The sequence below is a fragment of the Anolis carolinensis genome, chromosome 2 (assembly GCF_035594765.1).
Source record: "Anolis carolinensis isolate JA03-04 chromosome 2, rAnoCar3.1.pri, whole genome shotgun sequence".
Classification (NCBI taxonomy): domain Eukaryota; kingdom Metazoa; phylum Chordata; class Lepidosauria; order Squamata; family Dactyloidae; genus Anolis; species Anolis carolinensis.
The window spans coordinates 22,887,884-22,912,732 of record NC_085842.1 but is presented as its reverse complement, the minus strand read 5'-3'; the positions used below and the strand labels follow the sequence as shown (position 1 = coordinate 22,912,732).

The 24,849-nt window shown below is 43.0% G+C and overlaps 1 protein-coding gene across 9 annotated transcripts in view; it reads right to left on the bottom strand.

Moving 5' to 3' along the window:
• tnxb (tenascin XB) overlaps window positions 1-24,849 on the bottom strand; it is a 155,015-nt gene that overhangs the window by 3,675 nt on the left and 126,491 nt on the right. For 8 of the 9 annotated variants that reach the window (XM_062973574.1, XM_062973569.1, XM_062973565.1 and 5 more), the window contains 12 exons: window positions 18,492-18,809; window positions 13,478-13,600; window positions 12,831-12,974; window positions 11,665-11,784; window positions 11,376-11,450; window positions 10,209-10,352; window positions 7,525-7,655; window positions 6,927-7,059; window positions 4,779-4,930; window positions 4,185-4,281; window positions 2,272-2,433; window positions 1,213-1,376 (listed from right to left, as the gene is read on the bottom strand). In XM_062973574.1, the coding sequence (XP_062829644.1) occupies window positions 1,213-1,376; window positions 2,272-2,433; window positions 4,185-4,281; window positions 4,779-4,930; window positions 6,927-7,059; window positions 7,525-7,655; window positions 10,209-10,352; window positions 11,376-11,450; window positions 11,665-11,784; window positions 12,831-12,974; window positions 13,478-13,600; window positions 18,492-18,809 (1,763 nt within the window). The remainder of the gene's footprint in view (window positions 1-1,212; window positions 1,377-2,271; window positions 2,434-4,184; window positions 4,282-4,778; window positions 4,931-6,926; window positions 7,060-7,524; window positions 7,656-10,208; window positions 10,353-11,375; window positions 11,451-11,664; window positions 11,785-12,830; window positions 12,975-13,477; window positions 13,601-18,491; window positions 18,810-24,849) is intronic. The other variant, XM_062973566.1, reaches the window with a different exon arrangement.

Genomic DNA, 24,849 nt, shown 5'->3' with positions numbered 1-24,849 from the left:
ATGGGTCATGGAAGGCAACACTGCCATGTTTTTTCAATGTTCCTTTTCTATTACAACTTACTCCCAGTTTTGAAAATAGCCCCCTCAGGCTTACAACTGCAGTGGAATAGGTTAGAAACATTGATTAGTTACTTTCTTTGAACCAGAATTAGGACAAATTCACAACACTATGCCCAATACAACAATGCTCATGTTGGTTGGGGATTTCTTTTTCATGTCAGGAGCAACTTGGGAAGCTACAAGTCGCTTCTGGTGTGAGAGAATTGCAAGGACACTGCCCAGGGAATGCCCAGATGTTTGATGTTTTACCATTCTGTGGGAAGCTTCTTTCATGTCCCTGCATGGGGAGCTAGGACTGACAGATGGGAGCTCACCCCGCTTCCTGGATTCAAACCACCAACCTTTCAGTCAGCAGTCCTGCCAGCACAAAGGCCGGCAGTGCCACCAGGGGATGATGGACACGGGGAAAGCTGATAAATATCATAAAAAGCAGAACTGCTGTCTGAAACATTAAATCTATTTGACAGTGGAATACACTGCCTGGGTGTGTGGTGGAGTCTTCTTTCCTGGAGGTTTTTAAATAGAGGATAGCTGGCCATTTGTCAGGAGCAATTTGTTTGTACATTTCTGCATAGCAGGAGGTTAGATTGGATAGCTCTTGGGATCTCTTCCAACTCTATGCATCCTTTTAAAAAGCCCTTTCATGATCTCCTGCCCTTTCTCTTCTTCCTATCCTCATATTTGTGTGTGTGTTGTTATTGTTGTTGTTGTTGTTGTTGAGGTTTGTAAAGACACCATTATGGATAGGTTAACAGGAAAAGTAAGTGTAAGAAACTGAGAATCTGATTGGTCATTATTTCTGCTACTGGGGAACAGTTTTGAGCAGGTTTTTCTTCAAAGTGAGTGTGTGTATGCTGACTGGAAACAGTCAGGAGAGAAGATGGTTGCCGGCTCTCAGCGGCCCTGTTATTTTTAAGGCACTGAGACAATTTTATGGACTTTATTCCCACTATTCTCTGAAGGCAATCAGAGAGACTATTGTAAATATTTTTGCTCAGTTTGATCATTTTGAAGTCAGTAAAGTTCCTGTTAATTGTTTTACAAAGCTGAGTGGCACATCATTACCCTGTAGGGTGACTTTGGTTCACAGGTGGACGTAAGAGCTTCTATTTAACATCATCTACAATACTTAACACGTGTGTATGGTGGTACCTGGTGGTCGCGGTTGTTTGCGTAGAGCCCGTTGAGGTTGGCGTAGTGGCAGTTGCGGTACCACCAGGCTCCCCGGTATGAGACGGCACAGGATATGATGAGCCGGTTGGGGTCCCGATCTCGGGTGGAGAAGACGCTGCCTGAGTGATAGCTGAATGCATCGCCTGTGGAAGAAGAAAGGGAGTGATAATGAAAAACAGGAAGGAATCTCACCTTGGTTCCCCTTTCACCCTTGAATTCTCTGAAAGGGACAAACACGTTCAGGTTGACCATCCTGCTGGTTAGTTATTCCCAGCTAAAACAGAATCCAAGCAGCTTAGGGAGCTGGATATGTTTAGCCTAAAGAAGAGAAGGCTATTACTCTATTCTGCATTGGCCAGACCTCACCTGGAATAATACACCCGGTTCTGGGACTCACAAATCAAGAAAGATGTGGACACACTGGAACGTGTCCAAAGAAGGGCAACCAAAATGGTCAAAGTTCTGTAAATCAAACCCTATGAGGAGTGGCTTAGGGAGCTGGGTATTTTTAACTTGGAGAACAGAAAGCTGAGAAGGGATATGATAGCCATGTTTAAATATCTGAAAGTATGTCATATTTTGGAGGGGGCAAGCATTTTTTCTGTTGTTCCAAGGACTTAAGACTTGGAGCAATGCATCCAAACTGCATAAAAGAGATTCTTCCTAAACATTAGGAAGAACTTCCTGATGGTAAAAGCTGTTTGACAGTGGAATAGGTTTCCTGGGATTGTGGTGGAGTCTCCTTCTCTGGAGGTTTGCCAGCAGAGAATGGATGGCCATCTGTCAGGTGTGCTTAATAATAATAATAATAATAATAATAATAATAATAATAATAATAATAATAATAATAATAGACTCTGGCAGAAACCAGTACAGGTGGTCCCGGTGGTGATGGGCACACTGGGTGCCGTGCCAAAAGATCTCAACCGGCGTTTGGAAACAACAGACTATATCCCATTAATCCAAAGGTTTTGTTCAAGGCAGGGCTAACAACAGTCCTTCAGCCACAGTCAGATGCCTGTCTAGCCCAACACTCACCAGCCGTGCCACTGTAACTTCCCAGGTGGAGGCGGTAATAGTCAGCAGGGGAATCGACGCGGAAACTCTGGTAGTTGGCATACACAGATTCATTCCCGGCACGAAGGTCCACTCGCAGCTCATAGTCCCCTGAGGACGTCAGCTGGTGCAAAGCAGTGTTCCCTAGGAGCAAGCAGAAGAACAAAATGACTCCCAGCTTTTCACACCCTGCATGTCTAGAAGGCCAGACTGCCCGTTTTGATGCTCTTCTTAGGAGAAATGGAAATGGAATGGGAAATCTCTTTGTTGCCTTTCCAATTCCCAGTTTGACTTTTGCTGTTTTGATAAGAAGGTTATCTCTAAGAATCTCTAGGTCTTCTATGCAGGGAGTCTTAAAGTTTTTCACTCAGGACCCCTTTTGGACTGATAATTTTTTTATATTTTGCAATAGGTATATAAAACATTACAAAAACCAAGCATGTACTGATAATAAATCAGCACTTGCAAGGCTTGCTAAACAGGTTGATTTTCCTTGCTGTGGAGTACAGTTGAATCATCTTCTGCAGAATCAGATTTGTGCAAATGTCTAAAACAGCCACTAGGTGATGTTCAATATTTTTTATTGTTGCCAAATTTTTTCGGGACCTCAACATTGAACTAAGCGGACTCTTTGGGGTTGAATTCCACATTTTAAAAAACAGAGCTCTAATATGATTTCCACTGGAAAATGACTATACATAGACTCTGTAAAGAAGTATGAATTTTAGTTTACAGATGTCATGTTTAACTGCATTTTAAAAGTCATGTTTAACTGTGTTTTAAAAGAGTCAGTATTTCAGTTACTCTGCTCTCATGAGTGGTTGCCATGGAGAAGGGGGCAGAGCCAACTGCGTTTAGCTGAAGAGAGAGCAGAATTTGGAGGAAAACTCAGTCTGTGGTCAGAGAACCACAGGGAAGGTTGATTTTAGAGTCTGTGTTCTTATGAGACACAGAGAAAACTGATTCTCAGTTGAGGGGATCAGGGAGACTCAAGAGTTTACTTGAGTCATTTTAAAAATAAGTTTGGTGACTTATTTTAAGGTAGTCTGTTTCCAGATAAGGAACAGATAGTCTGTGATTGAAATTCACAGGGTGACTGCAGGTTAAAGCAGTAAAGGAGGAAGTAGTATTTTAAAGTTTGAAACATCTCAATATAGCTTTGCAACTGTTAGTCAAAGTGCCTCGAAGAAGAAAAGTTATTGTAACCATTAAGCTTGTGCCTCAATAAACGTGTTATTGTTCTTCAACCATCTCAGTCTCTGTCATATATACACATATTCGCAAGAATAAACAAGAAGAAGAAAGAAGAAACATAAAACTTTAAAAGTCTCCTCTCTAAGTAGCCAGTGGCTAAATCTTCCAGTAGTGGTGGCAAGAATTGATAATCCCCTTAACATTTGGTGGCAGCATTATAAAACCTCTATAATTTGGTGGCAGCGTTTTAAAATAAACATTGTTATATTGGTAGCAGCGTTTAAACAAAAACATCTTTATATTGGTGGCAGCGGATATATAATATAAATATAATTAATTAATAGGAACTCCTCCACATCTCCGCAATTGTTGTCAGAAGTGGGATTTTAAAAAAAAAAGATTTCCCTCTGCCTGAGTTCTTTGCAGACGCACACTGGGGCACTTAGAGATTCTTAGAGAGAACACATCTTTAGGAATCTCTAGGTCTGCCAGCACAACTCTATAGTCAACACTTAATGGAAGTGACCAGACAATCAGACCTAACCATTCCTAAAGAGGTGTTCTCTAAGATGAGAAAATAGCAATATTAAATTAGCATTTTCTCACTTTCATAATCGTGTGCCCCTAACCCCGGCAAGTGTAGTGGGTGAATTATAAGATTCTGTTGTGCAAGAGTAAGACATGCAGAGCCATATACTCACCCAGCCAAAATTCTCGAGTAAGGTTGCCAAAGCCAGTGACATAATCCTGCCAGTCACGCCAGAAGTCCGTCTCGCCATTCATCCGACGCTGAAAAACCTAAGGAGGAGGAAAGGCACATGGTTGTGAGTTTGTGCCTTGTGTAAGAAGGTCTCTTTGCTGAGTGAATGAACTTGGACTTTGCACTGCAATGTTATAAACAAATGCTCCCTCCAGCTTGGTGGCACTGGCCCTACAAGGCTGCTTTGGAGAGAAGTTCTGGACAGAATGGCATACCCTTTCATTAACCAAGGTCTACTTCCTCAGTTGTACAAGTAGGTTGATAATTGAATGGATGAGAAGATCAATAACTTGAAATCAGTGTATCTAGCATCTTCAGGTCTACAGCAAATCATACTGGTTGGAGGAATAGTAGGAGTTGCTGTAGTCTAAGATATAAAGTGCATTAGAAACGTGAAGTCTGTAATGGACAGGATTTTTTTCCTCTTCTAAAACTGAAAGGTCCAGCCTCTCGGGTTGCCACATTTTGTGGCAGATACAAAAGGGTGTTTATGGTGATCAATCCACTCTATAACTGTATTCTTACTAATACTCACTATCCAGCCACCTCCATCGGTCTCCATGTCACAATACACCTGCAAGGGCCGCTCTCGGTTGCCTCCAAGATAAATCGTTGTCACCCGGGAGGGTCCGGGCCCATTCAGGCTCTCCTCTGAGCAATCCCGAGGGAAAGGGTAAGTCAGGCGCTCTATTGAAGAAAGATAGCTCAGTCAGTGACTATCCCAGTTTATGCAAACACATATAACCCAACCTCTTATGGAAGAGATCAGGAGGTTTGCTTAAAGCTCAAGTACTGCAGATCTTTAAAAACAGGGGTAAGGAATCACTACAGAATATCTCAGCAACGAGGCTCACTGTCAACTGGAGGCTAAAAACTGAGAGAAGAAAAAACTGAAGTAAGGGAATTGAATGCAACAGGAAAGAGGGAGATGAATCCTGAACTGAAGCATGGAAGAAACTCCTAAGACCATCCAGTCCAACTACATTGTGACAGACAGGAATACACAGTCAAAGCAACCCGCAACAGATGGCTATTTAAAAACCTGCAGGGAAGGACAGTCCATCACTCTTCCTGACAATTTTCCTATTATATTTTTGTAGACCCTCTTGTTGTGTATAACAAAGGCCAGACCTTTACCTGGAAGTCTAGCTGCTGAGGGCTTGCAGTGAAATTGGCAGTCATTCGTTCTTATGTTCTGGGCTAACTGCAATTTCCATGTTCTGAACATGTTTTTAAGAAACAGAGACATTCCACTTTCTTCTCCCAGGAACATTTTCATATGTGATACTGAAACTCATCGAGTCACAATGTTGGACAGGATACCAAGAGCCATCCAGTCCAGCTCCCTTCTGCCAGGCAGGAATACATCACCAAATCACTACTGGAAGATGGCTGTCCAGCTTATGTTTAACAACTTCCAAAGATGGAGACTTTACTACACGCTGAGGCAGCCTATTCTACTGTCAAACAGCTCTTACCACCAGAAGGTTCTTCCTAATGTTTAGGTAGATTCTCTTCTCTTGTAATTTGATTCCATTCCTCCATGATCTAGGGCTCAGCTACACATACTACTAAATCTGAGACCAGTCTGGAATAGCAATATTCCAGACTAGCACCAGGAAAGGCAACCCTAAAGTGGAGCAGAGTCCAGACTATCCACTGGAGTCAAAACCAGTTCTACCCTGCGGGACTGTCATCTTACATTTGTTGTTCCCATGACTGCTGCTGGACAGCCAAGGTGCTTCAGAGAGGTTTGCTTAAAGCAATTGCTGGGTGTCTTTGCTGACATCAGCAAAGCAACAGCATGAAAAGGGAGGGTGATTCCAGGGCTCCATAGCCATTTCCTGCAGGGATGGAAACATGACAAGGACCAATCCCCTTTCCCCTAGGCTGACAAGGAAAAAGGAGGTGGTGGTGCCAGCTCATGTTGACAGCAGACTGGTTTGGATAAGAGCCAGTTGTGCTGTCTACATACACCCTGAAGTGCAGGCTTCTCTGGAGTTTGGGAAACTGTGGATTATTCCCTGACATAGGGTAATGCAGTGTAAAACCATGTGGCTATTTGGACATCCTGGTTCATGTCATTTGGAGATCTAGAATCAAACTCTGCTCTAGTTCAGAATATAGGGTTAGTGTAAAGAATCCCCTAGTCTCTGAAGGAGCAGAAAATAAACTGGCTCCCTCCTCAATGTAACATCTTTTCAAATATTTAAATATGGCTATCATGTCCCATCTTAACCTTCTCTTCTCTAGGAGAAATATATCTGATCCCTAAGCTCCTCCTAATAGGGATTGGTTTCCAGATATTTAACAGTTTTTGTTGCTCTTCTCTAGACATGTTCCAGCTTGTCAATATCTTTCCTGAAGCGTAGTGCCCAAAACTGAACATGGTACTCCAGATGAGTTCTGACCAAAGCAAAATAAAGTCATACTAGTAATACTAGTATTGATGCAGCCAAGAGTTGCATTGCCTTCTTTAAAGCTGTTGGCTCATGTTCTACTAAGCTGTTGGCTTGAGGTCTACTAAGATCTCTTTCTCATGAACTGTTTCACATTGTTCCTGCAGTAGCAGGCACTTGTAATGGAACTGAGCCTTCTGGCCAACTGCAAAAGCCTAATGTGGAAAAAGATTTGACAAGATAGGATAAAAATCCTCCCCAAAAGAAACTGGCAGGTCTGTTACCGGTGGTGAAGGAAGTGGAGGTGGGGGCTGTGGGCATCCCTCTCCTCAGCGCCTGGACTTGGGCCTGGTAACTAGTGGAAGGAATGAGGTCCTGGATTTCATACGAAGTGATGTTAGCATCCAAGGAGATCTCCTGTGGAGGACAAAGTAAGAGTGGCAATGAAACTGAACCAGCAAGTACAAGAGAGTCCCCAATCTGGGGGAATCAGGGAAGGCAAAGTGTGTGCTTTATCTAGAATTTGGAAACACTCCTTTTAGGAGCTAAGGTTAGGCAAGGTAAAGGTTTTCCCCTGACATTAAGTCTAGCCGTGTCCGACTCTGGGGATTGGTGCTCATCTCCATTTCTCAGCCGAAGAGCCTGCATTGTCCGTAGACGCCTCCAAGGTCATGTGGCCAGCATGACTGCATGGAACACCGTTACCTTCCCATTTGAGAATCTGATACATGACTAACACTTGTGTTTTCTCTTTATTAATTCTTACTGGATATATGTTAGGCACATATATGTCCATTTGAAAACAAAGTACACATGTTAAATGCTGTTGTCTTCACAAATTGTGCTGTGCTTATAACAACAGCCAAACAAGATGCCAAGTACCTTTAGTTGCCCATAAGGAGTTTCATAACTTAACAGGTATCCACCCGGAGTTGCTCGGGGTGGTAACCAAGTGAGGCGAGCACTGCGGGCTGAGATCTCACTCGCCCGGAGGTCCCGGGGCCCATCCACTCCTGGGGTGAGAAAAAAAGAAGAGTTTTAAAAAGCAAAGCAATGACAGTTTGGGCTCCAACACAAGGAAAACTTCTTGTTGTTAACTGCCATCAAGTTGAGTTTGACTTACAGCGACTTTATGAATGAAAGACCTCCAAGTCACCCTGTCCTCAACAAATCTGTTAGGTCCTGCAGACTCAGAGCACCTATGGCTTCCTTTATGGTGTCTACCCCCAACTATAAAACATGCTGCCTCACAGCAATGTAAAAACAGAAGAAATTACAAAGACGGGGATACGTCCTCCAGCAGAAGACCTGAAAGTTGGGTTGCTGAACTGAAGGTTGCCAATTCAAATCTGCAAGATGGGGTGAGCTCCTGTTAGTCAACTCTAGCTTGTGGGGACATGAGAGAAGCTTACAAACAGGATGGTAACACATCCGGGCATCCTCTGGGCAACGTCTCTGTAAATGGTCAATTCTCTCACAACAGAGGCGACTTGCAGTATGTTCTCAAGTTGCTTTTGATACAAAAATCCCCCAGCAGCATTTTGCAGTGCTTGGGAAAGGTAATTTCATCTACCACAGCAGTCAAACTATTTTCAATTTATTTTGGAGATTCCTAAGCTGCCTTTCTCCAGTGGAGCCAAGGCCGTGCATATCATCTTAAAAAATATACATAGTAACATAAAACCATTCACTACAAACAGATAATAAAAGTTCCAAGAATGCTCCTTAGCAACTTCCGTATTGTAAACAATAAAAGTTAAAATCAGTCTAAAATTCCCCATATTGAGCAACTTGCAGGGAGAATCTGGTTTGTCTTTGGGCATCTGAAAGTGTTTACGTTTTGAAGTCACCTGTTGATTTATGGCAAACCTATACATTTCATTTTTTTAAAAGGTAAGAGTGACTTACAGGTAGCTTTGCTCATTTTTCCTACGTAATATAGTCTACAGCAGTAGTGCTCAATCTGGGGTCCCCAGATGTTTTTGGCCTTCAACTCCCAAAAATCCTAAAAGCTGGTAAACTGGCTGGGATTTCTGGGAGTTGTAGGCCAAAAACATCTGGGGACCCCAGGTTGAAAACCACTGGTCTACAGAATCTACTGTTCTCATTGAAGTACTAACCAGAGCTGACCCTGCTTACACAGGGCTGTTGGTTGTCTACTTCCAAAGAGCAGACAGGATCTGATACCTTTAGGCTGCTCCCCAAATAGAATCATAGAATCATAGAATAGTAGAGTTGGAAGAGACCTCATGGGCCATCCAGTCCAACCCCCTGCCAAGAAGCAGGAAATCGCATTCAAAGCACCCCCGACAGATGGCCATCCAGCCTCTGCTTAAAAGCCTCCAAGGAAGGAGCCTCCACCACAGTCTGGGGGAGAGAGTTCCACTGCCGAACAGCCCTCACTGTGAGGAAGTTCTTCCTGATGTTCAGGTGGAATCTCCTTTCCTGTAGTTTGAAGCCATTGTTCCGTGTCCTAGTCTGCAGGGCAGCAGAAAACAAGCTTGCTCCCTCCTCCCTATGACTTCCTATGACTTATAGGCTACTGTGATACCTCAGGCACCTTTGGCCCCTGACCTTGTGACTATTGCTAACCAGGATGAAGAAGACTTTGGTTTTCTTCCAAGTCAGCAAGATTCTACTCCTTTCCAGATGCTTTCTAGTGACATTGCTGAGCCAGCACCAATTAAGGATGCCCTTGAAACAGTGCCGGCTCTCCCAGATTCTCAGGACGGGGTAGCATTTGATCGCAGGGCTTTTTTGAAAACAGAGAGATCGCAGAGACAAAGTTTGAGAAGCGCCAGATTAACGGAGCGTGGTGACTATGGCTAAGCTCAGTTCTCTTGGGAAGAATTGGGGAGTCAGACACCTGGTTTGGGGGAGCTTATGAACTTCAATAAAAGTATTGCGCTGGGAACTTTCCTTTGCGGTGTGTCAACTTTACTTCTCACTGAGAAACATCATTGTCTCCAGCTCCTGGATCCCAAGCGGTCTGACGGCGCACTTACTCTTGAGTAGACCAGGCGCCGGTCTACCTTCTTGCCCTGGTTTGGACTGCGTTTCAGCTCCCGTACATCTAGCTCGTGCCTTGCCTTGAAATCTTGTTTTGGACATTTACTTCAGAGAATTCACCTGTGCTACCTTGCTCCTTTTCCCCACTTAATCCTCAAACTGAGGTTGAGTGTGTTTCGGTCTATGGATTTTGGACTTTAATATTGGACATAAGACTTTCACTTATTGAACTAATTTTGATCTTTCCTGAAGGTCAATTGCCTGCTCAACTTTTCTGCTTATTTTCATAGAATCATAGAATAATAGAGTTGGAAGAGACCACATGGGCCATCTAGTCCAACCCCCTGCTAAGAAGCAGGAAATCGCATTCAAAGCACCCCCGACAGATGGCCATCCAGCCTCTGCTTAAAAGCCATAGAAACCATAGTTTCTTTTGGAACTTTATTTGCTTCAATAAAGACATTATATTGTTATTGGCCTCTGTGTTGGTTTTCAGTGCTCTCGCTGCCTAGGGGTGTAACAGCTACTTTATCTACTCTTCAACCCCATCTGCTTACCAGTGGTGAAGGTGGCACTGATGGGGGAGCTCCGGTTTCCTTCCTTCTCCCCATAGACACTGGCCCGGTATTCTGTGTCCCGCCGTAGTCCCGAGACTCGCAGCTGGACCCGGTTCCCTGGCACTGATTCGGAGACTCTGGCATCTAGGAAAAGCAGAGAAAAGACATTTGAGACATAAAAGAGTCCCTGTTTCAAATGTAGTAGCCTCAGAATGTAAGAAAAGTCCTGATAAGTTAAGTGACTACCTGGGGAAAAGTGCCACATGTCAGGAGCAGGGCTCTTGCCTTAAATAGTTGTTTATGTTGGGGGTGGAAACTCTACCCAGTGACACCAAAATGACCATCTATCAAATCTTTGATTTTTGTGCATTTTCAGCAGACATTTATTATTATTTTATTTTAAAATCCCTGATAGCTAGATGTAACAACAAAAACATTTTTGTAAGTCTACCTTACATGCGCATTCAAGGCTAAAACTCTGTGCTAATTTTCTTATTGCACCTTCTAATACACATGTGATCTGGTCAGAGCTGTCTAATCAATTTCAATTATGCTTTGACATGTGATTTTCCTTCTAGTTAGATATAACCTTTTTCATCTGTAGTGTCTCAATATACCTACAAGGGTAAAACTTTGCTAATTTGCTTTCTGAACCTTCAGATGTGGATGTGCTCCAGTCAGAGCTGTCATGTTACCCAAGTACAATGACACTTCGGATCATGTGGTTTTGTCTGCATGCACTACAGGCACATGCTGAAGTTCTCATTCCTGTTGTGTTTTTTATAGTTGTTGATTTATTCAAATTTTCTGGTACTTCAGTTACAATACTGTGGTGTAGTCTGGTATGGGAAGAGATCCATGGGGTTACTGCACTGGGTGACACTAGCTTTAGTGACACTAGTGTCTGGTTCAGTCTCTGACATTTCAAAAGGACAAATGGTCTCAGGTAAATGGGTTGGAAAAGAAATTCTGCCTCAGAGCTCAGAAAAGCAATGCTTTTACAAAAACCTTGCTACTCCTTGTAAATCTCTGTAAGCCTCTTTCAAACCACTCTTGCAGAAAATGAAGAATAATAATAAAGTACTTGATTACTTGGTTTCTCAAGCTAGTTTGGTGAGTTCTGGAGACTGTGGTCCAAAAAAGGATCTTTCCAAAGCTCTGTCATACCTGGAGAGCTCCAGCCATCAGGTGGAGTAGACGAAGATGGGCTATTTGCCATCTGCTTGGAGATCAATGGGTGATCTACAGGAGATCAATCAAGAACATCTAATAGATCTATTGGCCAAGGTTGATATACCTCTCCCACCACTCTCACTACAGGCATGTAGCCTTTGTCACATTTTGTGGCATTGGGTTGTCAGACATTCATTATGTGCTTAGTATTTTTTTGGGACCATTGCTTTAGGGTCACACCCAAACAACCATTCCCAGTCTTTGCCAGATTCCCAGCTCTCACCACCAACGGGTCCATAGGTGACAATGTAGTTGTTCATTTCAGCCATAGCTGGGTGCCACGTCAACACTGCCGAGGAGTCAGTGATGTTGATGGCCCGCAAGTCTGAAGGACCATCTGGAACTGGGAGGGAAGAGAAGGATATGATTAGCAGCACAAATTAGGACTCAAATTATTAGAGAGGTAGACCCTAGAGAGACCCAGCAAGGTGTAATGGTTTGAGTCTTGGATTATGACTCTGGAAGCCAGGTTTTTTCCTGAACTATTCTGCTCAAAATTTCAGCCAATTTGGATTTTGGGAGCAGTACACTAAAAAGTGGCACTCCTAAGCAAAATTTGCATAGCTCTGCCCAAGAAAGATCTCATTCACCCCAAACTGGAGTCCACCTTCGTTGTTGGCTTGAGATGCCAGTTATCTCTTACTTTCATAACCATGGATTCTTGATACTTGGACTAAAATAAAAGTGTATCTTAAGATGAAGTCACATGGCTCCAAGAAACCATATGCTAGCCTCTTCCATTGGCCAGGGCACAGCGGGCCAGCTGGAGGTTTCTCTTCCTGCTTTCAGGAAGAACATCAAGGTTAGAAAAATATCAACTTGAGCTGCCTAATGTTCCCCAAAAGAAGCAATTTGCCTCCTTGCTTCTCATAGCAGAAAAAGTATTGATGCCAAATACCTAGGACTGCAAAGCACTTGGGATGTTTCCAGATGATCAATGGCTTCACCATTTGGTCAGAAAAGAAGAAGCTGTGCAGAGTTTGGTTGTATGCCTCTTTTAAGCATCTAAAAAAGGACTCTTAAGTTCCAGAATCCTAGAGTACACTTAGGCCCCCTCTACACTGCCATATAATAGATTACCAAAGCAGATAATCCACATTATCTGGTTTGAACTGAATTATATGAGTCTACATTGCCATATAATCCATCAAACCAGATAATCTCAATTTTATATGGCAGTGTAGAAGGGACTGTAGAAGGGGCCCTAGTCATTGAGATTCTAGGAGTCAATAGTCTAAAGGAGTAGCTTCCCAAGCTCTATTTCTGCCCACCTCCTGATCTCCTTAGGGCCCTTCCACACAGCTAATGAGGCAGAAACATCTTGAAAATATTACAACAGCAACAAATACATGATATAAAAATACATATTCCCCTCCCCCAAGGAGTTACCTGTGGTGACATAGCCCACCAAAGGTTCGCTCTCTTCAAATCCTCGGAGAGACATCACAGTCACCTCATAGCTTGCTCCGGGAGTCAGACCCTCAATGGGTGTTTTGAGTTTGGATCCATCCACCAAGATACTTTTGGGCTCACCTGCAACAAAATGTGAGAAGTCAATTTTCTGCACCAGTGGTTGCAGAACCGTGCATTGATCTGCAATTAGTTGGGATGTCATACAGACTAACTAAGGGTGAGCAAGGCTACCAAGATACAAACACAGGATTTGGAATGGTCACCTTGTGGAATTATAGATCTCATAATCCTCCAACCATCATTGCTACTGGCCATGCTGACTGTGGGATTCTGGGATTTGAAAAGGGTAGTGTGACCCAGCTCTGTGCAGATACATGTTTGTGTTAAAAGGTAGGAAGCAGATCTGAAAAGGCTGAAGACTACACAAGACTCTCATGTGGATGTTGTCGAGGTACACCTCCCATTGCTACTCATTATTGGGTGTCTTGTGGACTAGGGCTGCTGGGAACTGGAGTACAACAAGCTCTGGAGGTCTGCAAAATCATCACCTTTGGATTACAGGATGGTGAGCAAACCAGTCATGTCAACCCCCAAGGAGACAAAAAGAGGATGAGAAATCTCACCACCATCTGAGAGCTGGAAGGAGACTTTGTAGTGATCAATGCGGGAGGATGCTGGTCTCCAGTTGGCCACAACTGAGGTCTCCCGGATGTCATTGAACCACAGATCCCGGGGACTGTCCAGTTCTAGAAGAAAGGAGACAGGATTCATTTATTCATTTTTATGATCTATTTCATTTAATCATTTATACCCAACTTTTCTTTCCAATAGTGAAATTCAAGGTGGCTAACAATATATTTTAAAAAACCCAGTAACACTGAAAAACAATACAGACACATTAATAAATGTACTGTCAGTTTTCCATATTCATTGATGTTAGGTGCACAGAACCCCTGTGAAAATGGAAATACAACAAATAAAAAACATTATTTTTTTAAATCTGGGAATATTTAGGTCCTCCTGCTAACCATAAAATTATGCTGGAGGATCTACAAATGCCTAGCGGGGTGTTCTCTCTGGGGTCCCTTCTACATTGCCATATAAAATCCAGATTATCTGCTTTGAACTGGACTTTGAACTGAGTCTTCTTCAGGAGAGATAAAGTGGGCAGGTATTGATAATGATAATGATGATAATAATAATAATAATAATAATAATAATAATAATAATAATAAATCAAGATTGAACTTCAAAGACTCTGGCAGAAACCAGTGCAGGTGGTCCCGGTGGTGATGGGCACACTGGGTGCCATGCCAAAAGATCTCAGCCGGCATTTGGAAACAATAGACATTGACAAAATTACAATCTGCCAACTGCAAAAGGCCACCTTACTGGGATCTGCACGCATCATCCGAAAATACATCACACAGTCCTAGACACTTGGGAAGTGTTCGACTTGTGATTTTGTGAAACGAAATCCAGCATACCTATCTTGTTTGCTGTGTCATACAACGTCGTTGTGTCAATAATAATAATAATAATAATAATAATAATAATAATAATAATAATAATAATCTGGATTATATAGCAATGCAGACTCATATAATCCAGTTCAAAGCAGATAATGTGGATTATCTGATCAGATAATCTGGATTAAATAGAAGGAGCCCAGAGATTTCTTAGGTCTTCCTCCTCTCTGGTGGAGGTTGACCATAGAGAGTTTCCTAATAGGACATAGAAAATCCAAGAAATAACATATTAATCAAATTGGTGAATAATTAAAATAATTAATGGTGAAATCCACAATCTGGAGGACCAATTATATAAAGATAAAATCAAATTAAGCAATATATTGAGATGGAACATTAGGCAATAAAATATTAAATTACTTAATAGGATACAGGTTGCCTATTTCTTATTCCCAATGTTTAGGACCAAAGCTCTTTGGGATTTTGGATTTTTAGGGATTTTGGAATATTTGCATAGATATCTTGGAGATGGGACCCAAGTCTAAACACATAATCCATTTATGTTTCATAGACACCTTTTGTGCATAGCCTGAACATTTGTGTATTTTAGCCACCCAGTTTAATAATTTTGAGAACCAGCTTTTGAAGCAAGTAGGCTATATTAAACATTATTTACCCCACCTTGCAAGTGAATGAGAAGGAATAACCTCTCACTTCTTCTAGATCTTGGAACATCTTTATAGCTAAGAGGTCAAGAGGAAAATACAGCTTAAATGTATATATTTGATTGACAAACTAAGAGCATTCATGGTTGGTACTGCAGCGAGGCTATAGCCATGCTGCAGAATTACAGAAGTTTGACCCCACATTAACCACTATGGATCAATGCTATGTTATTTTGGGATTCGTAATTTTGTGAGGTATTTATCCCCCTCGTTCAAAAAAAGAGAAGCATAATTATCTATCAAATAAACAATAAAACCCAGAATTCTATAGGATGGAGCTATGGCAGTGTCAAAGTGCTATAGTTCCAGAGTGTGGATGGTCAATGCTATGGTATTTTGCTATAGTATTTTGCTATCGTAAACAGTGCATTACGCTCTCCCTAGGAGCTATCCTTACGTTTCAGTTTTGGCCTAGAATTGGCAATCCTAACAGTGACATTTGAAAGACAAAAATAGTTCTTAGAAACTCTGCTTGTCCTGTCCAGACTACAATTCCTGGAGTCCATGGCCAGTGTGCATGTTGTCTGGAGGATTTGTAGTCCCAAAAGTAACATTTCTGAGACCTGGACAGGGGGAGGTCGTGATTCTAATCTGGATTGTTGTTGGGGCGTGGGCCAAAGGAGGTGGCTTAGCTCTCATCTCATGCCCCATGCCAAGCTTTTTTTTTCAAAGAAATGACAACTTTGCTGAGGGCTGTTGATGGTGGAATTCCAGCGTGACATGGAGAAACGGGCCATTCCAAAACAAGGGCCCACACTTTGGCACTTCCCTCTCATCCTTCTCCCACGAAATCCGTCCTCCCTCTCTCTGGGGATTAACCTCTGCCAATTCTAGCTGACCGCAAAGGAAACATGGAAGGGCCAGAGATTAATTCCTCAGCCTCACAAAGGAAACCACAGCTGGACTCCAGCCCATTACTGAAGGAGCCAAATTAGGGATGCAGCTGTTGGTTTGTTTGCTGTGTCCCATAGGAGCAGCTCAGCTCCTTCCACGTCATGGCTTCTGCATTCATCCCCTCGTCCATGGCACTTCTAGCAGAGATGAAATGGACTAGTTGAAGTCGGGGTCCCCAACCAGAGCCTGCAATAATTATTTTCCTTTAAACTATAGATTATGCGATCGGTTACTAACTAGATCAGGCATGGGCAATCTTGGGCCCTCCAGGTGTTTTGGACTTCTACTCCCACAATTCCTAACAGCTGGTAGGCTGCTAGGAATTGTGGAAGTTGGACAAAAATACTTGGATGGCCAAAGTTTGTCCATGCTTGAACTAGAGGATATATTATAGGACAAGAGAAGGTTAAGAGTTGTCATAATAGCCATATTTAAATATTTGAACAAATGTCATATTGAGAAGGGAGCCAGCTTTATTTTTGATACACTAGAGGCTAAAATACAGAGTAAGAGATTCAAATTGCAGGAAAAGAGATTCCACGTAAACGTTAGGAAAAACTTCCTAATGTTTGGCAGTGGAATAGGCTGCTGCCTGGGAGTGAGGTGGAGTTTCCTTCTCCAGAGTTTTTAAAGCAGAGGCTGGATGGCCATCAGTCAGGAATGCTTTCGTTTTGTATTCCTGCATGATAGAATGGGGTTGGACTGGGTGGCCCATCCAACTGTGATTCTGGGTTCATGTATTTCAACTGTCCTCATTTGGTAGGGACAGCCCCAGTCAATTTTCTGTTGTCCTATTTTTTTCAGCTGCGTTTTAAATGTCCCCGTTTCTTTCTCCTCTTTCTGCTATCCCCTTTTCTTCTCAGCTTACTTCCACTGCTGTAAACTAAGTTCAAAGTGCAAAAGGAACTGATACTCAATTATTCACTGAAAGGAGAGGAGAGAAAAGGGTGAAATCCTTCCATTTTCAGCAGGTGCAAGTTGAAGCTTCTTGTTGTCATTTGGGCATTGCTCCTCATTTTTGCCATTCTGACCACATTCTAATGAAGTGGTTCCCAAACTTTTTCTGACTAGGGACTACTTGACCAGGGACAACTTTGACCAGGGCCCACTCTCTAACATTAGTACCAAAAGGGCTACGAATCAGGTTTTGGTCAACCTTAGATTTGGGTTGGTTATTTGAGGTGCTGATTCAGAAAATTGCATTGAATAGACCACATCAACTCTAGTTTGTGATACAGGACATATACCATCCAGTAGTTGCCATCTGCTCACCCACAGAAAACCATATTTAATAAACCTCGGCACTATAAGAGAGTTTTGTGAGACCAGTCACTCTCATTGCAATGGTGTAGTAGGTAAGGTAAAGGTTTCCCCTGACGTTAAGTCCAGTTGTGACCTACTCCATTTCTAAGCCGAAGAGCCGGCGTTGTCCATAGACATCTCCAAGGTCATGTGGCCGGCATGAATGCATGGAGCACCGTTACCTTCCCGCCGGAGTGGTACCTATTGATCTACACACAGTTGCATGTTTTCAAACTGCTAGGTTTGCAGGAGCTGAGGCTAACAGCAGGCGCTCATTCCGCTCCCAGGATTTGAACCTGGCACCTTTTGGTCCGCAAGTTCAGCAGCTTAGCGCTTTAACACACTGTGCCACCAGGGACCATATTTTAGTTCTTGCGGACCACTGGTGGTCCATAGACCACAGGATGGGAACCACTTCTCTAATGGCTTCATGTGTCTCATTTTTTTGCCTGTGAAATGTGGAAGGGTATGTATTTGGTGAAAGCCAGTGTGTGGTAGTGGTTTGAGAGCTGAGCTATCCAGACTGACAAAGTTTGGAACACAGCACACCAGACCTCATGGTTGTGGAAAAGAAAAAAGTTTGGATTACTGATGTCACCATACCATGTGACAGTCGGGTTGATAAAAAACAACAGGAAAAGCTCAGCCGTTATCAGGACCTCAAGATTGAACTGCAAAGTCTCTGGCACAAACCAGTACAGGTGGTCCCAGTGGTAATCGGCACACTGGGTGCCGTGCCAAAAGATCTCAGCCGGCATTTGGAAACAATAGACATTGACAAAATTACGATCTGCCAACTGCAAAAGGCCACCCTACTGGGATCTGCACACATCATCCGAAAATATATCACAGTCCTAAACGCTTGGGAAGTATTCGACTTGTGATTTTGTGACACGAAATCCAGCATATATATCTCATTTGCTGTGTCATACTATGTCTTTGTCAATAATAATAATTTCAGGCTGAGTATATAATGTGTATACAAAGCATAAATGAATTTCATGTTTAGACTTGGGTCTCAGCTCCAAGATGCTTTATGATGTAGTGGATGTACTCCAAAATCTAAAAGAAAAAATCACCAATATGGAACCCATCTGGTACTAAGCATTCTGGAAAAGGGATGCTCAACCTGAATTTGGCAACATTTAAATCAGTTGACTCACTCCACAACCAAATGTTTCAACTCAAGCATCTTTCCCTCCCCTCTATTGTTTTGGACAGGGAGATGGCCCTTGTGGTCTTCTTACCTAGCCCACTAGTCCTCGCAGCTGTGTTGATGTTGGCCACTTGGTTTCCTTCCCTGATGCCAAAGACTGTAAGGCCATACTCGGTGTTGGGTGAAAGGCCACGGAGCACAGCTGAGCGCTCATTTCCCATCACGGTCATTTCCTTGGGTGGCGGGGGGCTCCTTCCACTTCCCAGAAGAGACTCCTTGCCCCGGACCAGGAAGACATCGAACTCTCCCTCTGGAACCTCCCAGGTGAGCTTCAGAGAAGTGGGCGTCACTTCGGAGACAACCAGGTTCTCCAGCAAGGTGGCCGATTCATTGGAGGCATCTGGAAAAGCTGACCAAGAGAGAAGAGAGAGATGGGTAAAATGGGCCATCACAGGACAGGTGAGGTTCAAATGAGTGTGATGTGATACATATCAGAAATGTTTTTTAAAGGATGTTTGCAAATATATTATGCTGATTTAAATATTTGTGTTATCCAACTTTATGATCAACTTCAGCTCCTCACTCATCTCAGTTGGTACAGGAGGCGCTCCATTGTAGGGACCATAAGCTAGAAAATAGTAGACAATTGCTTATATAGCTTTGCTTCTGCATATATCATATAGCCTTTATATAGACAATATAAGCACTTTGTATGAATCAAAGTAGTATGTACAACACAGGGCCTGTGCCCTTCTTCTTCCTGTGAGCTGGTGCATTCCTTCAGGAAGTTCCAGAGAGAAGAGAGCTCAGAGTAAACAAGTTAGGTCATTGGTATCACTTGTGCCAAAGTAGGTGTGAAAGGTGGAAAAGTCTCAGCCATTGGTCAGTTCTAGATAAGGCCAAGATATAAAAAATTTTGTTTGCTAAGACATGCTTTGCAACGGTCATTTGGATGGTACGGACCCACAAAATTTGGGTACCTACGGCTGTTTTGCCTTATCATCAGCTATGATAATAAAAGGCTTGTTTTATTGCTCTCCTGGAATTCTCTCCTTTACTTCTCTCCTCTAGGCTAGTCCCCTACACCATGGGGTGACCCCAGGAGTTACCACATCAGGTGATACTAACCCTAGTGATGCCAGATTCCTCCTTGCCGTCTTTGATTAAAGTCACACACAAACTTTTTTCCAATGGGTGTGCAGCAAACTCCTGATTAAAACTAGTGTCAAGTCTACTTTGGCCCCTGTTCTAAGAATCGCAGAAGCTAATTTGAAAGGAGAGGTTCAGTTTTTGCCAGGCAGGTTGTGACCAATTTTGATGACTTGCAGGTGTTTTTAGCAAAATCAGACTGTAGAATCCTAGAACTGTAAGAGACCCAAGACCCATCCAGTCCAACTGGAGACACCCCCATACACCCAATCAATATAATTCCACTGTTCCATTGACCCAACTTGTCAATATCCCTCTTGAGTTGACACTATTACAGACTATCTCTTACCATCAGGAGATTTTTTTCTAATATTTAAGTGGAAACTTTTTTTCTTGCAGTTTGAATCCATTGTTCCATGTCTGAGGACCTTGTCAGATAGCAAAAGTTAAGTAATGAGAGGAATCAGGAGCTGATCATACCTTCTTTTCCTCCCCCGCTCATTTTCATTCATTCTCCTCTCATCAGACTTTTAGTGCTTCTCCCTAGGTGCCCGCTATCTTCCTCATCACATGTAGGCAATAAGTCTCCACCTTCAGCTTTTCTTTTCATACAAATTTGCCTGAATCTCTTTCCATGGGATGCCCTTGAGACAGGGATGCTGTTTTAAACCATTACTTTCCATGGGATGCATTAGTTCTGAATCTAAACCCATTGGACCTTTGAGACAGGGATGCTGTTTTAAACTATTGCTTTCCATGGGATGCAATAGTTCTGCATCTAAACCCATTGAACCCTTGAGACAGGGATGCTGTTTTCAAACATTGCTTTCCATGGAATTCAATTAGAATCCTAGAGTTGGAAGAGACCTCGTGGGCCATCCAGTCCAACCCCATTCTGCCAAGAAGCAGGAAAATTGCATTCAAAGCACCCCAACAGATGGCCATCCAGCCTCTGCTTAAAAGCCCCCACAGAAGGAGCCTCCACCACACTCTGGGGCAGAGAGTTCCACTGCTGAACAGCTCTCAGAGTTAGGAAGTTTTTCCTCATGTTCAGGTAGAATCTCCTTTCCTGTAGTTTGAAGCCATTGTTCCGTGTCCTAGTCTCCAGGGCAGCAGGAAAAAGCTTGCTCCTTCCTCCCTATGACTTCCCCTCACATATTTATACATAGCCATCATGTCTCCTCTCAGCCTTCTCTTCTGCAGGCTAAACATGCCCAGTTCTTTAAGCCGCTCCTCTCAATTGTTCTGTATCTAAACCTTTGGGCCCTTGAGACAGGGAAGTTTTTTTTAAACCATTGCTTTTTTAAACCATTGCTTTCAATAGGATCCAACTGGAAGTTGTCTGATCGCAGCCATGACTCCCAGTAAATTTACGGTGGCTGCCCGTAAAATGCAGTTGCAAACTGTAAGTGTGATGAGGTGGCGAGTCTCTAGAACAACAGCAAGCAAGCCTGCTCTCTCCTCAATAGCACATCCTTTCAAATATTTAAGCATGATTATCATGTCTCCTATTAACTGTCTTAACATTAAACAATCATCACAATTGTCATCATCCTCACCACCAGCAGCATGACAATCTGGGAAACATACATACAACAGGGACACAATTATCATATTAAACTCTTCTAAAATGACCATTCATGGGGAGGGGTTCAACTACAAAAGATGGTCCAACTTTGCAAATTTATTTTGAGACAGGGTGGCCCAACTTTGCAATATCTTTTTAGAGGGAGCTCAATTCTCCCAAACCTATTTTGGTTGGGGGTCTGAGCTTTCCTACCCTCTTGCTTTGGCTCTATGGGAGCCGCGGCTGATTCTCCTGCCGGGCCTTTCTAACCCCTGCTTCTGCTCATTTGTAAGCATGACCTCAGGCCGAGAGAAATGTATGCAACAAGCCCTTGCCCTCATTTATCATTTAATAACAACTGCTAGGCGCCAGCAAATTCTCCCCCTTCCTCCTCCCCTCTTTTTGGCATGTTTGCTTTACAAAGCCTAAGCGTTTTGCCGCTGTCAGTTCATTAGTAAAGCAGCCTGACGCGAGCCATTAATCTCTCTGCACATTTCTACATTTTGTGCCTTTATCCAGCTGTTTTGATGAGAGCCGGCTGCTCCAAACCAGGTATTTCATTTAGGAAGCCAAGGGATAGAAAAAAGGCCAAATCATATCCCCGCACATTCACTAACTATGTCTAGCATCGAAGTACAGAAATGGATCAAGGTAAAAACTACCTCTGTATTTCCTCCACAGTCTTAATTTGACAGAAATGCCTCTATCATTGGCTGGCATTAGCCTTTTGCTGCTGTTACATGCCTTCAAGTTCTTTGTATCGTATAGTGAACATAAGGCAACCCTATCGTGAGCTTTGTGAGGGCTGAGGCTCCTTCTACACCACTATATAATCCAGATTATTAAAACAGATATTTCACATTATCTGCTTTGAACTGGATTATATGAGTCTCCACTACAATATAATCCTGTTCAAAGATAATCTGGATTTTATAGGCAGTGTAGAAAGGGCCTGAGAGGGCATGACATCTACACTGCCATATAATGATATTTGATTCCATTGAAGTGGATTATATGAGTCTACACTGCCATATAATTCAGTTCAATTAAGTTAATCTGCATTCTGACACTGCATTATATGACAGTGCAGATGGGACCCTAGTTTCTCTCTTTTTATGTGTAAATCATAGGCTATGAGCAACTGTGATTGGTACTTAATTTGTGTGTGTATGTGTGTGTGCGTGCGTGCGCGTATGTGTGTATGCACTTTCAAGTAACCTGTCGATTTAAATTGATCCTTTGATTTTCACAGGGCTTTCCTAGGCAAGAAATACAATGGCCACTTCTACACTACCATATAAAAACCAGATTATCTGCTTTGAACTGGATTATATAGCAGTGTAAAGGTAAAGGTAAAGGTTTCCCCTGACGTTAAGTCCAGTCATGTCTGACTATGGGGGTTGGTGCTCATCTCAATTTCTAAGTCGAAGAGCCGGCGTTGTCCATAGACACCTCCAAGGTCATGACTGCATGGAGTGCCGTTACCTTCCCGCCGGAGCAGTACCTATTGATCTACTCACATTTGTATGTTTTCGAACTGCTAGGTTGGCAGGAGCTGGAGCTAACAGCAGGCACTCAAGCCGTTCTCGGGATTTGAACCTGGGACCTTTCGGTCTGCAAGTTCAGCAGCTCAGCGCTTTAACATACTGAGCCACCGGAGGCTCCATATAGCAGTATAGACTCATATAATCCAGATAATATGGATTATTAGTTTTGATAACCTAGATTATTTGACAGTGTAGACAGGACCTCAGAGATGCTTTTGCTTCATCTGAAGTCTAGCTTCCAGCACCTGGTATTAATTGGCAGTCTCCCTTCCAAGTACTAACCAGAGCTGACACTGCTTTGCTTCACGGCTGGTGGGGACGAGAGACAGGGCCTTCTCGGTGGTGGCTTCCCGGCTGTGGAACTCCCTCCCCAGTGACATTCGGCAGGCCCCATCCCTTTTGGGGTTCAGAAAAAAACTGAAGACCTGGCTATGTACGTAGGCATTCGAAGAATAAGCATGTGTTGGCTTTGACACAGTCTGAATTACGGCTCTTGCATAAGGTCTGGTACATAAGGAATGGCATGGGCACTTTGCATTGTTTTAAACTTTGTATATTGTATTTTATGACTGTTTTAACTGTTTTAACGTTTTAGTTCATTGTATATCAGTGTAACGGCATCAATTGCCACTTGTAAGCCACCCTAAGTCCCCTCGGGTGAGAAGGGCGGGGTATAAATGATTGAAATAAATAAATAAATAAGATCAGATGGGATCTGGTGCCTTGCTATGTTTAATGGCATCACCAGGAGCCATCTCTAGAAATCAGGTATTTGGCCCATATAAACCTCAGGTTCTGGGATGATCCTGAACTGGCAGCCCTCCTGGGAAGGAGAGTGTTAAGCCTTTCCTCGCACACTGCAATCCTGATATAAATCAGCCCCTCTTCACAGCCTTATTTATTTATTTTACACTCTGACACAGTTTCTGGTGACGCATTTGGCACCGGACTAGTTTGACCCTGAAAACATGACCTTCTTCATCAAGAGGCATGATTAGTCTTGCTCAAAGTCCCAGGTCCCAGACAAATGTTTTTCTGTGTTATCAAAAACTTTCATGGCCTCATGGCCGGAATCACTGGGTTACTGTAAGTTTTCTGGGATGTATGGCCATGTTCCAGAATCATTATCTCCTGATGTTTTGCCCACATCTATGGCAGGCATCCTCAGAGGTTGTGGGATCTCACAACCTCTGAAGATGCCTGCCATAGATGTGGGTGAAATGTCAGGAGAGAATGCTTCTGGAACATGGCCATACAGCCCGGAAAACTCACCGCAACTCAAATCTTTTTTCTGCCGGTTTGGATGTGGGGACAGGATGTCTGATCCTGCTTCCACACCCCATTGCCCTCCAAAATAATTGTATGACAGCCCCGCATCACCCCCTCCAATACCAGGACTGGGAGTTTGGCATGGCAACATTGTCCCCACCAGTCTGTGAAACTCATTAGGTGGCCTCAAGTTTGGAAACTAGGCAAGTGGGGTTTATATCTCTGTGGAATAATGTCCAGGTGGGAGAAAGAACTCTTGTCTGTTGGAGGCAAATGTGAATGGTGCAGTTGGCCACCTTGGTTAGCATTAATTGGCCTTGCATATTATGTTCAGACTCTAATGTTCTAATGTTTTGATGTTGATGTTTTATGCTGGTTTGTATATACTATTTTACTTGTTTTTCATTGGTTTAATTATGCTGTATTTTATTGTATGTTGAAACTGGGCTTGTCCCCATGTGAGGCGTCCCGAGTCCCCTCTGGGGAGATGGGAGCGGGATATAAAAATAAAGTTATTATTATTATTAAGGTAAAAGGGTTAGGGTTTCCAATGACGTTAAGTCCAGTCGTGTCCAACTCTGGAGGTTGGTGCTCATCTCCATTTCTAAGCCGAAGAGCCAGCATTGTCCATAGACACCTCCAAGGTCATGCGGCCGGCATGACTTCATGGAACACTGTTACCTTCCCGCCAGAGCAGTACCTATTGGTCTACTCACATTGGCATGTTTTCGAACTGCTAGGTTGGCAGAAGCTGGAGCTAACAGCGGGCGCTCACTCCGCTCCCCAGATTTGAACCTGGGACCTTTCGGTCTGCATGGTCAGCAGCTCAGCGCTTTAACACACTGAACCACCGGAGGCTCCCATTATTATTATTATTATTATTATTATTATTATTATTATTATTATTATTGCAGCTT